General features: G+C 42.4%; 1 protein-coding gene across 1 annotated transcript; it reads left to right on the top strand.

The window, feature by feature from the left end:
• The first annotated feature begins 226 nt into the window (after nt 1–226).
• On the top strand, nt 227–13,029 carry LOC103786849 (X antigen family member 5). The gene is given in 5 exon segments (XM_055106198.1): nt 227–253; nt 255–299; nt 687–792; nt 2,696–2,821; nt 12,917–13,029. Coding segments are annotated over 5 exon segments (417 nt in total).
• Nucleotides 13,030–13,310: the final 281 nt, after the last annotated feature.

The raw sequence follows: 13,310 nt of genomic DNA on the forward strand, positions 1-13,310 counted from the left end.
TCGGCTGGCTGCAACCTTTGCCCCTGGGTTCTATCGATTCTCCTGCCTCAGCCTCCCAACTAGCTGGGATTACTGGTACCTGCTACCACGCCCAGCTAAGTTTTTGTATTTTTGGTAGAGATGGGGTTTCACTATTTTGGCCAAGCTGGCCTCGAACTCCTGACCTCAGGTGGTCCACCCACCTTGGCCTCCCAAAGTGCACACTATTCTGTTTGCAGACTGAAATATGAGTTGGCGAGGAAGATGATATAGAACCAAGATGATGTTTACGACTTGCTCAGCTGATTGGGCCTATGCTTGTGAGTGACTTAACATTCAATGTTTTCTATTAGCAGAATTTTTTTGTGTGTGATAGTGTTGTTGAACTAGCATAGATGCACTGATAAAGGTCTCCCATGTTGACAAAAAACCATTGCGGCATCTCATGAAGGAAACAGTAACCCAAGAGGACTACATACTGGTTTTGCCTGGATGTGGGAATTTGTGTTCCCCAGATTTGACTAGTGATTTCCTCCTCATGCTTATTCATAGCTCATTACACTAGCACATAGCTAGTGTTGCAGCATGTCTTTAAACATGCATATGATCAGAAGTATCTGTGTAATCTGTATATTCGTATTATTGACATGCATTGATAAGAAAAATTTTTTATCTGCACATGCACACAGAAAACCCCCTTTTCCCAGGAGCCCAGTGTGCCAGAGCCTCAACAAGAAGAACCACCAGCTGAAAGTCAGGATAGTACATCTGGTCAGAAGACAGAAGAAGATCAGGGTGCAGCTGAGATTCAAAGTGGTGGGAAGAGAAAGAAAGAATGTCTACGGGGGGAGGAGGCCTATGTGTGCATCATGCCTTATGCCATGACCAGTAAGAGGAGGAAAGAAAACACTAGGAAAGGATCTCAAACATTTGCTGAGGGTTGGCTGGAAACGTGACGGGTATAGTTTGCAGCTTCCTGCAGTCCCTGGGTTGGCTGGAAACGTGACGGGTATAGTTTGCAGCTTCCTGCAGTCCCTGGATATGATTAATCTTCTCTTTTTCTTCGAGATGCATTTTGTAGGCTTGAAAGTGCAGTCCTTCCTAAATCAGATGAAATCATTTAATTGGTTGTATAAAAATGTACATTATTTCACTAGTTTAACTTGATATTCTTAGGATGTTGCAGTGAGATCTTCTCAGCCATGGTGTTCACAGTGTTGTAAGCACCCTTTAATAGCATGTGGAGTGCCAAGTCGCCCTACCTTATAATACCCTGAATAAAGCCCATTTGCAAAGGGATGTTAACCTTATTTTATAAGTAAAACTGAGGCCCGGTGTGGTGGCTCATGCCTGTAATGCCTGCACTTTGGGAGGCCGAAGCGGGCAGATCACTTGAGGTCAGGAGTTCAAGAACAGCCTGGCCAATATGGTGAAACCCCATCTCTACTAAAAATACAAAAATTAGCTGGGCATGGTGGCACACACTCGTAATCCCAGATGCTAAGCAGGCTGAGGCAGGAGAGTCACTTGAGCCCGGGTGGCATTGGTTGCAGTGAGCCAAGATCGCACCACTGCACTCCAACCTCGGTGACACAGCGAGACTCTGTCTCCAAAAATAAAAATAAAAATAAATAAATAAATAAGAAAACTGAGAATCAGAGGTTGAGACTTACCAAGAACACTTGGCTCATGGAGAAGGAATTCATATTTTGTTTCAAGGTTTGCATTCTATTTTAGAAAATGTGAATGATTTTGCTTAAAAATGCTTAATATTCAAATGTGTCTGTACTATAAGGTAATTTGGTATCGGCTCAGGGCAAAACGCAGTTCAGTGAAGCAAGATAGCAACTCCAGAAAGGAGGCCAATAAATGACAGCCACTGTTTCCTTTGATTTATATTTTTGACCGTATGTTTGATAAAAGCTGGATAATTCAGGACAATGGCATACAGGTAACTATATTTGTAGGATTTTAAAGGGGCTTTTAAAAGTTGTTGCAATATTTTTATAATTAGAAAATTCCAAGTATGATAAGATTATCATGAAACAGAAACTGTTTCCTCAACAGATAGCATTTTCAAACTAATCAGAGACAGAATTTGGGCCATGGGTTATTTTGGCAATTCCCTGTTAAGGGGTTTCCAGAATATGACTGTCAACAATGCCCATTAATTTCTTTGCACTTCAGTTCCCATACTCTCACTGGAAGACAGTGATTTTGCTTTTATATTCCGTACTTTTTTCTTAATGACATTCATGTATGGAAAGTCACATATAGCGCCTTTCGACCTAAGAATAACTTTGATTAAGTTTAACCCCAACATTTTCAAGATACCTCAACAGGAGATGAGTGTCAGGACTATAGGATTTGTCATAGGCTCACCAATACATTGATCTAATCCTTCAGAAAATTACATTTAAGTTATGATTAAAATGCTATCCACGAGGCCATCTTCAGGTTTCCTAGGTAGCTGTGTGTTTATAATACACAATGGTAAAGTATGGGAAATGCAGGTGTGCTGAGACTTATCCTCAGATTGTCATTTAAGATAAGATATCATAATACAGGAAAACAAACGGGGACATCTTTGCATCACATTTATTACCACAGTAGCCTCTAGGCTATTATTGCATCACACTGAGGAAAAGAATAGGATCATTTCCTTATTTATCATTCTGCTTTGGCTGCTCCAGTTGATTTCCTTGGTATTTTTTAGTGCCTGGCCTGGAAGCTGATCTCCAGGAGCTGTCTCAGTCAAAGACTGGGGATGAATGCGGAGATGATCCTGATATCCAGGGGAAGATTCTGCCAAAATCAGAGCAATTTAAAATGCCAGAAGGAGGTATGTTATCCATTAAGATTCAAAATTACGTGCTTTCTGTATTCCACAATATTACACTTTTGACAATAAAAAGAGAGAATATTACTGCCCCTCCAAAAACTGAGTTCAAATGCAGACTTTCTTCGAAAGGTAGATCAGACCCTAGAAGCCTGACTGCAAAACTGAAACACTATCAGATACAGACACAAATTGGGTCAAAGCCATATTGAACCATCAAATAGCAAAGCATTTTGTTACTTCTAAGTATAACCAACAGCTAACAATTTTCAGATTACTTTGTAATTTCTGTTTCTCACAAATATATAATGCATTTGTAATACCACTTTGTATGAAATATACTGATCTCTGAAGGAGATTCTAGTACCAGCTCCAACACGATTTGTGAGATTCTGGACAAATCACATCAATCCTACACCCATTTTTGCTTTTATTGAAAGTAGTGAATGCACATCAAATAGATTAAAATCCATTTCAGTGCTGATTTCTGCATGCTATGGTTCTGTTGGAAAGAATACACAGATATTCTGATTTTCATGATTTGTTTATCATAACAATCAGCTTTAGTCCAATTAAAATATCTGAGTTGAGACTTCATTGCTCCTAAGAAAATGAGAAGGCACTCTGCTTGATGCTTGTTTTCCTGTATGGAGACCTTCATGAGTGTTCTTGGATTTTGTCAAATCCTGAATTCTCTCAGGCTCTTAAACAATGATTGCATTTTTTTTTCAGATGGGGTCTCACTCTGTCGCCCAGGATGGAGTGCAGTGTTCCCATCTCGGTTCACAGCGACTTCTGCCTCCCGGGTTCAAGTGATTCTCATGCCTCAGCCTCCCATGTATTTGGGATTACAGGTGCCTGCCACCATGCCAACCAATTTTTTTATTTTTAGTAGAGACGAGGTTTCACCATGTTGGCCAGGCTGGGCTCGAACTCCTGACCTCAAGTGACCCACTCGTCTCGGCCTCCCAAAATGTTGGGAGTGATTACAGGGGTGAACCTCCTCCTGCGCCAGACCCAATGATTACATTTTAAAGTCTTCCCGCAGTGAAGCCTTGAATGACTGAGTAATAAAATCGATAGAGACAGTCAGGTTTTTGTGACCCATGAAGTAGGGAGCATGCATGTAGGTCAGTCATGCTCAAGGTGGTTGGAAGATGCCTGTGCTAAGCATGCTCCCTGTCCTCCTGTCAGTCTTCATGAGCTACTGTGTGTAATTAGATTGAAGACATATACGGTAACCTCTAACCATATCAGAGGTTATATTACAGGCTTCTGCCTTGAGTCATCAGATGATATGATTTAGAGTTCAAAGTCTATAATGTACTAAGTCCTGAATAGTCCACATAAGTATTTTTCATACATGTTTTCCAAATTGCTGACTTAATTAGAAGAACTTCTGAATTTAAAGGAAGCACTGCACGTATAGGGGAGAATATCTAAATGTTTTTACTTCACACTGGTGAACCACTCCATTTGACTATTTACATTAAAGGATAGCTTGTAGGCGATTTCCAGGAGCCTATTGAACAAGCCTGAATAGTATTCTTAGGACAGTCATAGCATTATATGCATATCCTATTAAAATAGACAGCAAATTACATGATACAAGAAAATAATACTAAGAAATAAAAAAAGAGTCACAAAAGAAACTTAAGGGAAAGGGAAACAGGCAGTAAATGAAAGGTACGAATCATTAACCAAAGGAAAAGTAATCCAAAAGTAATAAATTTAACTGATCGTTCTTTTGTGAAATATCTAGGAAGAGAGCATCCAGTAGCTTAAACATTCTTGAGGAAAATGGAAAAAGCACAACACGGAATATGAACAAGACACAGATATTGAATATAAGGCATGATTGAAAGGGAGTACATTCTTGAACACTAATATTTTCAGAGTGTGGATGAAATGGTTGACATGCTAGGAACACCTACATTATTTAACGTATCCCTTTAATACCTGAATATCTGAACATCACAAAGACTGTGCATGAGCTTGTGGAATTTGCTGGTCATCCCTCAAAACAGTTACTTTTAGAAGCAAATATTTAGCTTTTCCAGATGCCTTACTCTCCGTTTTCTTTTCCCCCTCCTTTTTTTTTTTTTTTTGCCACACTGGTTATGATGTATAACTCTTTCACGTTTTAATGTCAATAATGATCCTGATACCTTAAAACTTATATGACCATTTAATTAATTATATAAACGGGAATACATTCTGGTGATTAAAGTGTCATTATTCGTATCCTCATGAGGACTATAGGTGAAAACTGGATGCAAATGTTTACTTTATGTTAAAAAAAAACACAGAAGGGTAACCTAGCCCAAAGGAATATTGTTGCACTTCCGCACAATAGAGAAAAAACAAATGCAATACTGGCCTTCCTATTCATTTCACTTATGTATTTCCTAATGTGACATTAACTGTTTTCTCCAAAGATAATTTTCAGACTTTTTGCAGGAGCTTATTGGACATTAAGACCATAGTTTCAAGCCAACACATTAAATTATACATTTTTCACAAATTCCTTCTGTTGCTTAGGTTTTTTATGTCCTGGTCGTATTTTCAGTAAAACTCTACATAATGTTTGCTATCTACTTTAAGCACCTTTTAAATAGGTCCACTTGATTTAATGTGTTCTGACCTCGGACTGTCTTTTGGTTTCCTTCTTGCACTAAAAGAAGGGTGTGTTTAAAAAATGTTACTAATATGTACCCTTGGAAGTGTACCTTCAAAGTCTCTACAGAGGTTTAGTTGAATGTTAGCCGTAGGGATGCTGAAGCACGAGGATGTCTTGAGCTTGGGAGACTGAGACATGCTTGGGCAACCTGCTGAAACCCCCTATCTACAAAAATAAATGAATGAATGCATGAATGTATGCATGTATGTATGCAGGTGTAGTCCCAGCTACTCTAAATGAATGTATGCATGTAATGTAGGTGTATACTCCAGCTACTCTGGAGGCTGAGGTGAGAGGTTCCCTTGAGCCTAGGAGGTTGAGGATGCAGGTAGACATTTTCATGCCACTGCAACTCCAGCCCGGGTGACTGAGACTGTTTTAATAAAAAATAGTATCATTTTTGGAAGATGGCCAAATAGGAACAGCTCCAATCTGCAGCTCCCAGTGAGATCGATGCAGAAGACGGGTGATTCCTGCATTTCCAACTGAGGTACCTGGTTCATCTCATTGGGACTGGTTGGACAGTGGGTGCAGTCCACGGAGGGTGAGCCGAAGCAGGGCAGGGCGTGGACTCACCCGGGAAGTGCAAGGGGTCAGGGGATTTCCCTTTGCTAGCCAAGGGAAGCCGTGACAGTCTGTACCTGCGCTTTTCCCACAGTCTTCACAACCGGCAGACCAGGAGATTCCCTCCTGTGCCTGGCTCAGAGGGTCCCATGCCCATGGAGCCTTTCTCACTGCTCCCACAGCAGTCTGAGATCGACCTGTGATGCTGCAGCTTGGCGAGGGGAGGGGCGTCCGCCATTGCTGAGGCTTGAGTAGGTGATTCTGTGCTTACAGTGTAAATAAGGAGGCTCGGAAGCTTGAACTGGGCCGACCCACTGCAGCTTAGCAAGGCCTACTGCCTCTCTAGATTCCACCTCTGTGGGCAGGGCATATCAGAACAAATGGCAGCAGTCAGCTTCCACAAACCTAAACATCCCTGTCTGACAGCTCTGAAGAGAGCAGTGGTTCTCCCAGCATGGCATTCGAGCTCTGAGAACAGACAGACTGCCACCTCAAGTGGGTCCCTGACCATCATGTAGCCTGACTGGGAGCCCCCAGTAGGGGCCGACAGACAGCTCATACAGGCAGGTGGCCCTCTGGGACGAATCTTCCAGAGGAAGGATCAGGCAGCAATATTTGCTGTTCTGCAGCCTCCGCTGGTGATACCTAGGCAAACAGGGTCTGGAGTGGAACTCCAGCAAACTCCAACAGACCTGCAGCTGAGGGGCCCGACTGTTAGAAGGAAAACTAACAAACAGAAAGGAATAGCATCAACATCAACAAAAAGCACATCCACACCAAAACCCCATCTGTAGGTCACCAACATCAAAGACCAAAGATAGATAAAACCACATAGATGGGGACAAACCAGAGCAGAAAATCTGAAAACTCAAAAACCAGAGCCCCTCTTCTCCTCCAAAGGATTGCAGCTCCTCGCCAGCAAAGGAACAAAACTGGACGGAGAATGAGTTTGATGAGTTGACAGAAGAAGGCTTCAAAAGGTCAGTAATAACAAACTTCACCAAACTAATGGAGCATATTCTAACCCATCACAAGGAAGCTAAAAACCTTGAAAAAAGGTTAGACGACTGGCTAACTAGAATAAACACTGTCGAGAAGACCTTAAATGACCGGATGGATCTGAAAACCACAGCACGAGAACTTCATGATGCATGCACAAGCATCAATAGCAGATTTGATCAAGTGGAAGAAAGGATATCAGTGACTGAAGATAGAATTAATGAAATAAAGAGAGAAGACAAGATTAGAGAAAAAAGAGTGAAAAGAACAAAGCCTGCAAGAAATATGGGACTATGTGAAAAGACCGAATCTACGTTTGATTGGTGTGACTGAATGTGATGGGGAGAATGGAACCAAGTTAGAAAACACTCCTCAGAATATTATCCAGGAGAACTTCCCCAACCTAGCAAGGCAGGCCAACATTCAAATTCAGGAAATACAGAGAACACCACAAAGATACTCCTCGAGAAGAGCAACCCCAAGACACATAATTGTCAGATTCACCAAGGTTGAAATCAAGGAAAAAATGTTAAGGGCAGCCAGAGAGAAAGGTCGGGTTACCCACAGAGAGAAGCCCAACAGACTAACAGCAGATCTCTTGGCAGCAACCATACAAGCCAGAAGAGAGTGGGGGCCAATATTCAACATTCTTAAAGCAAAGAATTTTCAACCCAGAATTTCATATCCAGTGAAACTAAGATTCATAAGTGTAGGGAAAAGAAAATCCTTTACAGACAAGCAAATGCTGAGAGATTTTGTCACCACCAGGCCTGCCTTACAACAGCTCCTGAAGGAAGCACTAAACATGGGAAGGAACAACCGGTACCAGCCACTACAAAAATATACCAAATTGTAAAGACCATCAACGCTATGAAGAAACTGCATCAATTAACAGGCAAAACAACCAGCTAACATCACATTGACAGCATCAAATTCACACATAAGAATATTAACCTTAAATGTGAGTGGGCTAAATGCCCCAATTAAAAGACACAGACTGGCAAATTGAATAACAGTGAAGACCCATCGGTGTGCTGTATTCAAGGGATGGAGGAAGATCTACCAAGAAAATGGAAACCAAAAAAAAAAAAAAAAAGCAGGGGTTGCAATCGTAGTCTCTGGTAAAACAGACTTTAAACCAACAAAGATCAACAGAGACAAAGAAGGCCATTACATAATGGTAAAGAGATCAATTCAACCAGAAGAGCTAACTATCCTAAATATATATACACCCAACACAGGAGCACCCAGATTCATAAAGGAAGTCCTTAGAGGCCTACAAAGAGACTTAGACTCCCTAAAAAAAATTTTGGAGGAATATGAAAGCACGCTGAAATAAGTGGAGAGACATACCACGTTAAAGGATCCCAAGACTTAAGATTGTCAATATGTCAGTTTCTCCCAAATAATCTGTACATTCAATGTAAACCCAATTAAAATACTTGCAAACTCTTGTTTCTGTAAATTGACAAGTTGACTTCAAAATTTATATGGGAAAGCAAAGGGACTAGAATAGCCTAACAATGTTATAAAAGGCAAATAATATTGGAGTACTCACATTATCTGATTTCAAGATGCATTTGACAACTATGCTAATCAGGACACTGTGATATTGGCAGAGGAAAAGGCATAAGAGTCTGAAGCTAGATCTATATATGCAAGTTAAATGGATTTTTCCATAAAGTGCCAAGATAATTCAGTGGGGAAGGATGTTTTATTCCAGGAATGGTGCTGGAACAATTGGACATTGATATGCAAAAAAATGAACCTCAATCTTTGCCTCATGCCATATACAAAAATGAACTCAAAATACATCATAGAACTCAATGTAAAAGCTACTGTTACAACACTTGTAGAAGAAAATGTAAGGGAATCTGCAGCATCTTGTAAGACAAAGATAGACAGGATACAAAAAGCACTAACTATGAAATAGTACATGCATACATTTTTAAAATTCTATATAATTATGTGCTACCCTTATCCAGTGACTACTTACTTGCCCAAGAATTATACAAATGATATGAAGAGGTCATTAGAGTTCTAATTTCCTAGAAAGTTTTCATTCAAATTCTCCATACCAGCTCATGAAGATAAAACCCCAGCTTTAAATTTAGGCTTTAGAATAACCCCATGAGGAGCATTGATTATTCATTATTCTAAAAAAAAATATGCCCTCCTTCCAGCCACACAGACTCATTTCTTGAGTCCCAAAAGAGCTGAAGTGATAACAGAAAGATCATCCAAGGGGTCAAAGGTATTCACGACACAGTCTCTCTGGAACATGTTCCAGGGAAATGTGGACACAGCAACAATCTTGGCAACAATAACAGCTAGAATTGATTGGAAATTTATGATATGGCTGGCAATGTCCTGACAACTGTGCATGTCTTAATACACTCAATGCTCTAAACTGCCCCAAGAAATAGATGACATTACTAGTAGTATTTCCATGATACTAATGGAGAAAGGAGGCACAGAGATGATAAGGAACTGTCTCAGTGTCACCCAGCAGTGAGTGGTGGAGCCAAAGGCCACAGGCATGGTGAAAACTCTACTGAGCTGCATATTTGTGTAATCAAGAGTAAGATCCAAAGGCTACTGCAAAACTTTAGAATGTTAGAGCATGAAACTGCACAGGCAAAAGACATTTGATCTCTTCAGAAATCTTTAAGAGATGGAGACTTGAAAGGACTGGTCTGGGTATCATTTGGAGACGGCATCCTGAGAGTGTCATTAGAATAACAGCCAGCATGTGAGTGTCCGTCTCCTCACCTGAAGGTCTTGAGTTCGTCCATCAGAGAAGGCACCAAACCTGTCCCTTCTATACTTTTACAAAGGAGAAAGAAGCCGTGTAGCTGGGAAATGAGACTATTCCCCTGCTCTAATAGTTCTCAGACAAGTTTCCATGAAAGTTAGAATCCAAGATCTGTTAAAAGTGCAGATTCCAGGAATCACACCCAGTGAAGCTCATTTAGTGTGGCCACAACTGTGTCCTAGGATCTGGGAATTTACTCCCCAGCCTAGGGAACTTTCAGAAACCTTATTAAATCCCTCAGGTAACAAGACTCTCTGCAATATACCCAGAAAAATATTCCCAGGACAGACATGAGGTTGAGAAGAGCGACCTCAACACACAGGAACACAGGACAGGATGAACGCAGTGTGAGACTCACCATAAGGGTAAGGCAGTGTATCTTATGAGAAGACCTCACAACTCTTACTGGCCTTTCTCCCCAGAGGCCTGTTTATCTCAAATCCCTGCTCCTCGTGGGTGGTGAATGGAGTTGTGTCAGGAAATGACCTTTTCGATCCCAGAAAGGCATGGGCTCCTCTCAGGGGCCACTGAACACATAGGATGGGGCGTGATGCAAGCTGTTGTTCCCCTCCCACCAGCCTTGGTTTCCTTCTTGCACCATCATGTGCTTCCACGGGAGCCTAGAGCAATGACACGACTTAGGGCCAATGTCTTCCCTTTTTAGGAGACCGGCCCCTCGCCTGAGCAGTGCGTCTCCCCCTCTCTTCCTTTCAGCTGTCCTTCTCTTGATCTCATCTGCCATCCCACAGCAGACAGGTGTCCCTGGTAGCCTGACGACCTAGCCTGGCCCCTTCCTCCTGTGTCCCCACCTGGAGAGGGCTGTCCTCGCCAAGGGGAAGGACACTGATCCAAGGATCCCAGAGACATGCCTACCACAGAACCATCCTGAGCATCAATGTCCCATGGCAGTGCTTGATCTATGAAATGAAGCTTCACCACACACCCCAGCTGGCCGTGAAATACTTTCTTTCTTTTTGTCTTATTTGAGACAGGGTCTCACTGTGTTGCTCAGCCTGGAATGTAGTAGAGAAATTGTGGCTCACTGTAGCCTTGAATTCCCAGACTCCAGCAATCCTTCCATCTCATCCTCATATACCATGCACAGGCCACCATGCCTAGGTATATATTTTTAACTTTTTTGTAAAGATGGGGTCACCCTCTGTTGTCCTGGCTGGTCTTGAACCCCAGAGCTTAAAGAATACTCACACTTCGATGAACCAACATGCTGATATTTGAGGTCTGAGCCACCTCACCTTGCCATGAACCATTTTCTCATCACGGAAAGCAAGACAGAGGAGGAAGGTGCCTGCAACTCCTCCTGGGGAACATTGTGTCCTTCCCCTTGCTACTGAGCTGTTTCCTCTGTACTGACTGCAACATTGCTATGCTTTTGATGTAAATAAGAAGTTTGAGGGTACTCCTTTGCATTCCTAAACTTGCGGTTTATAGCCAGAACATCATTGCCCATTTTGGGGCATTTTGGAAATTTCTGAGGGTAGCTGTGGTTGTTGGAATTATTGTCAGAGGTTACTGGCATTTGGGGATTAAGGTTATGGGGAGAGGCAAAGTTTTTTTTCCTGAGTCTTAAATAAACTGGATTTTCCATACATGTCACTTCCCTGTAAACTGAGGGAGACTTATATGTTGCTTTATCTGGGAACTTATAAAGACTTGTTGACTGCTTTGGAAAATCACATCACTGCAGGGCATTTCATTCTTGGATTCCACTCTGATACAACATTCCAATATCAGTTTGCTTTGCACCTGTGCATGCCTGGGAAAAATAGAATGAGGGAAATCCAGCTTGTCTACCAACAGTATCTTTTCCAAGATAAGCTGTCAATTGTTGGGGAAAATGAAGTGGGAGATGTTCACAGTGTAATTTCCCTTGAGTTGGTGAAAACACCAGCTATGCCCCTTGCTGTTACTGCACTAAAAGTTCTCTTTGCAGATGTATCTCCCTCACTAGGTTCCCAGGTCCTTTGTGAAAGGTTGAAAATTTACCCAGTAGACCCCTATGTCTTTGGGATGGAACAGAGGACCTCACAGGCAGATGGAGGGCAGGGAACACTTGTGGAATTGTAGTGATCTCTACATGGTTGGATGATCAAACCCTAAGTCACAGTGATGAGCCACGTGGATGTCAGTCTGCAGAGGGTGGGAGGGGAATGCCACAGGCCTCTGCCTTAGGAGCCATGCATCAGAGTGATACCAACCTGCAGTACTGATCTCAGTTATGCCCTTTAAGGGTCCCAGATGTAAGCAGCCTATTGGTTTGGGTTTCTGTTTGTGTGGGTGTTGAGGGGAGTGAGTGGAGAGATAGAGAGAAAGAGAGGAGATTTTGAGAAACTGTCTCAGGCAACTATGGGAGCTGGAAAGTACAAACTTTGCAGAGCAGGATGTCACCCTGGAGTCCCCTGGCAGAGGTGATGTGATAGCTCAAATTTAAGGGAAGTGTGGAGGCAGATGTTTTTCATCTTATGGAGGGCCCCAGTCTTTTTCTTTGAAGGCCTCCAAGTGACTGGATGAGGCTCAAACACATTGTGGAGGACAATTAGCTTTTCTCAAAGTCTGCTGATTTAAGTGTTAGTCTCATATCAGAACACCCCTTCAGAGAGACAGCTACATTGATTAAAGTGAAGAATTTCTTACGTAGTGTGGCCCAGCAAAGTTGACACATCAAATTTCCCATCATAGCTGTCTTGCACAAAAGCTATTAATGATGAATGTCTATCTTAGATAGGCAGGGGACTTCCTAACTAAGATTCTGTATTAACCACTTTTGTCCAGTCCAAGCCACCATTTCAGGCTCAGCTCAACTCTGGCCAGTAAGCTGTAGCTGACATGAATGCCTTCCAGGGCCCAGGCAGGGTCCGGATAGTCGGGGGACACATGCAAGCACATTGCCAGAGGGCACACGTGATACCCCTGGACACCAAGAGTTTACCCTTGTGAGGGCACCCCTCCGGGACATACATTAGTCAGGCAGAAGTTGGCCAAGGCCCCAACATGGCATCCTTCTGTAAGACCTTTCCTCTAGGGTTCCTCATCCAGTCCAAACAATGCATCTGCATCTTTGGCTTAGGGGAACTGTCAGAAGGCAGTCAGTTCAGCATAGTCATTGACACCAGTTCCTCATCTTCACAAGCATGAATGACTTCCATAGGTCTTCTGTGTTCAGGAGCTGGATTGCCCCTCCTGTCCCGGCTGATGTTGCAGCTCTGTCAGGTGTGATCCTAAGCTGAGTATTCAGTGCGGTTTCACCATTGGTCTTAGGGTACAGCTGTAGGTTCCTCACAGAAAAAGAGACTCTCCATCTATGCTGTCTGTCATTGAGTACCTCTGATTCACTGTCATACTGTGGGACTAGGGACATGGTGCTGACACAATGGTGATCTTGCTTTTGCTGCGTCTGCAAGCAATCAGTCAATTGG

The sequence above is a fragment of the Pan paniscus genome, chromosome X, assembly GCF_029289425.2.
Source record: "Pan paniscus chromosome X, NHGRI_mPanPan1-v2.0_pri, whole genome shotgun sequence".
NCBI lineage: Eukaryota > Metazoa > Chordata > Mammalia > Primates > Hominidae > Pan > Pan paniscus.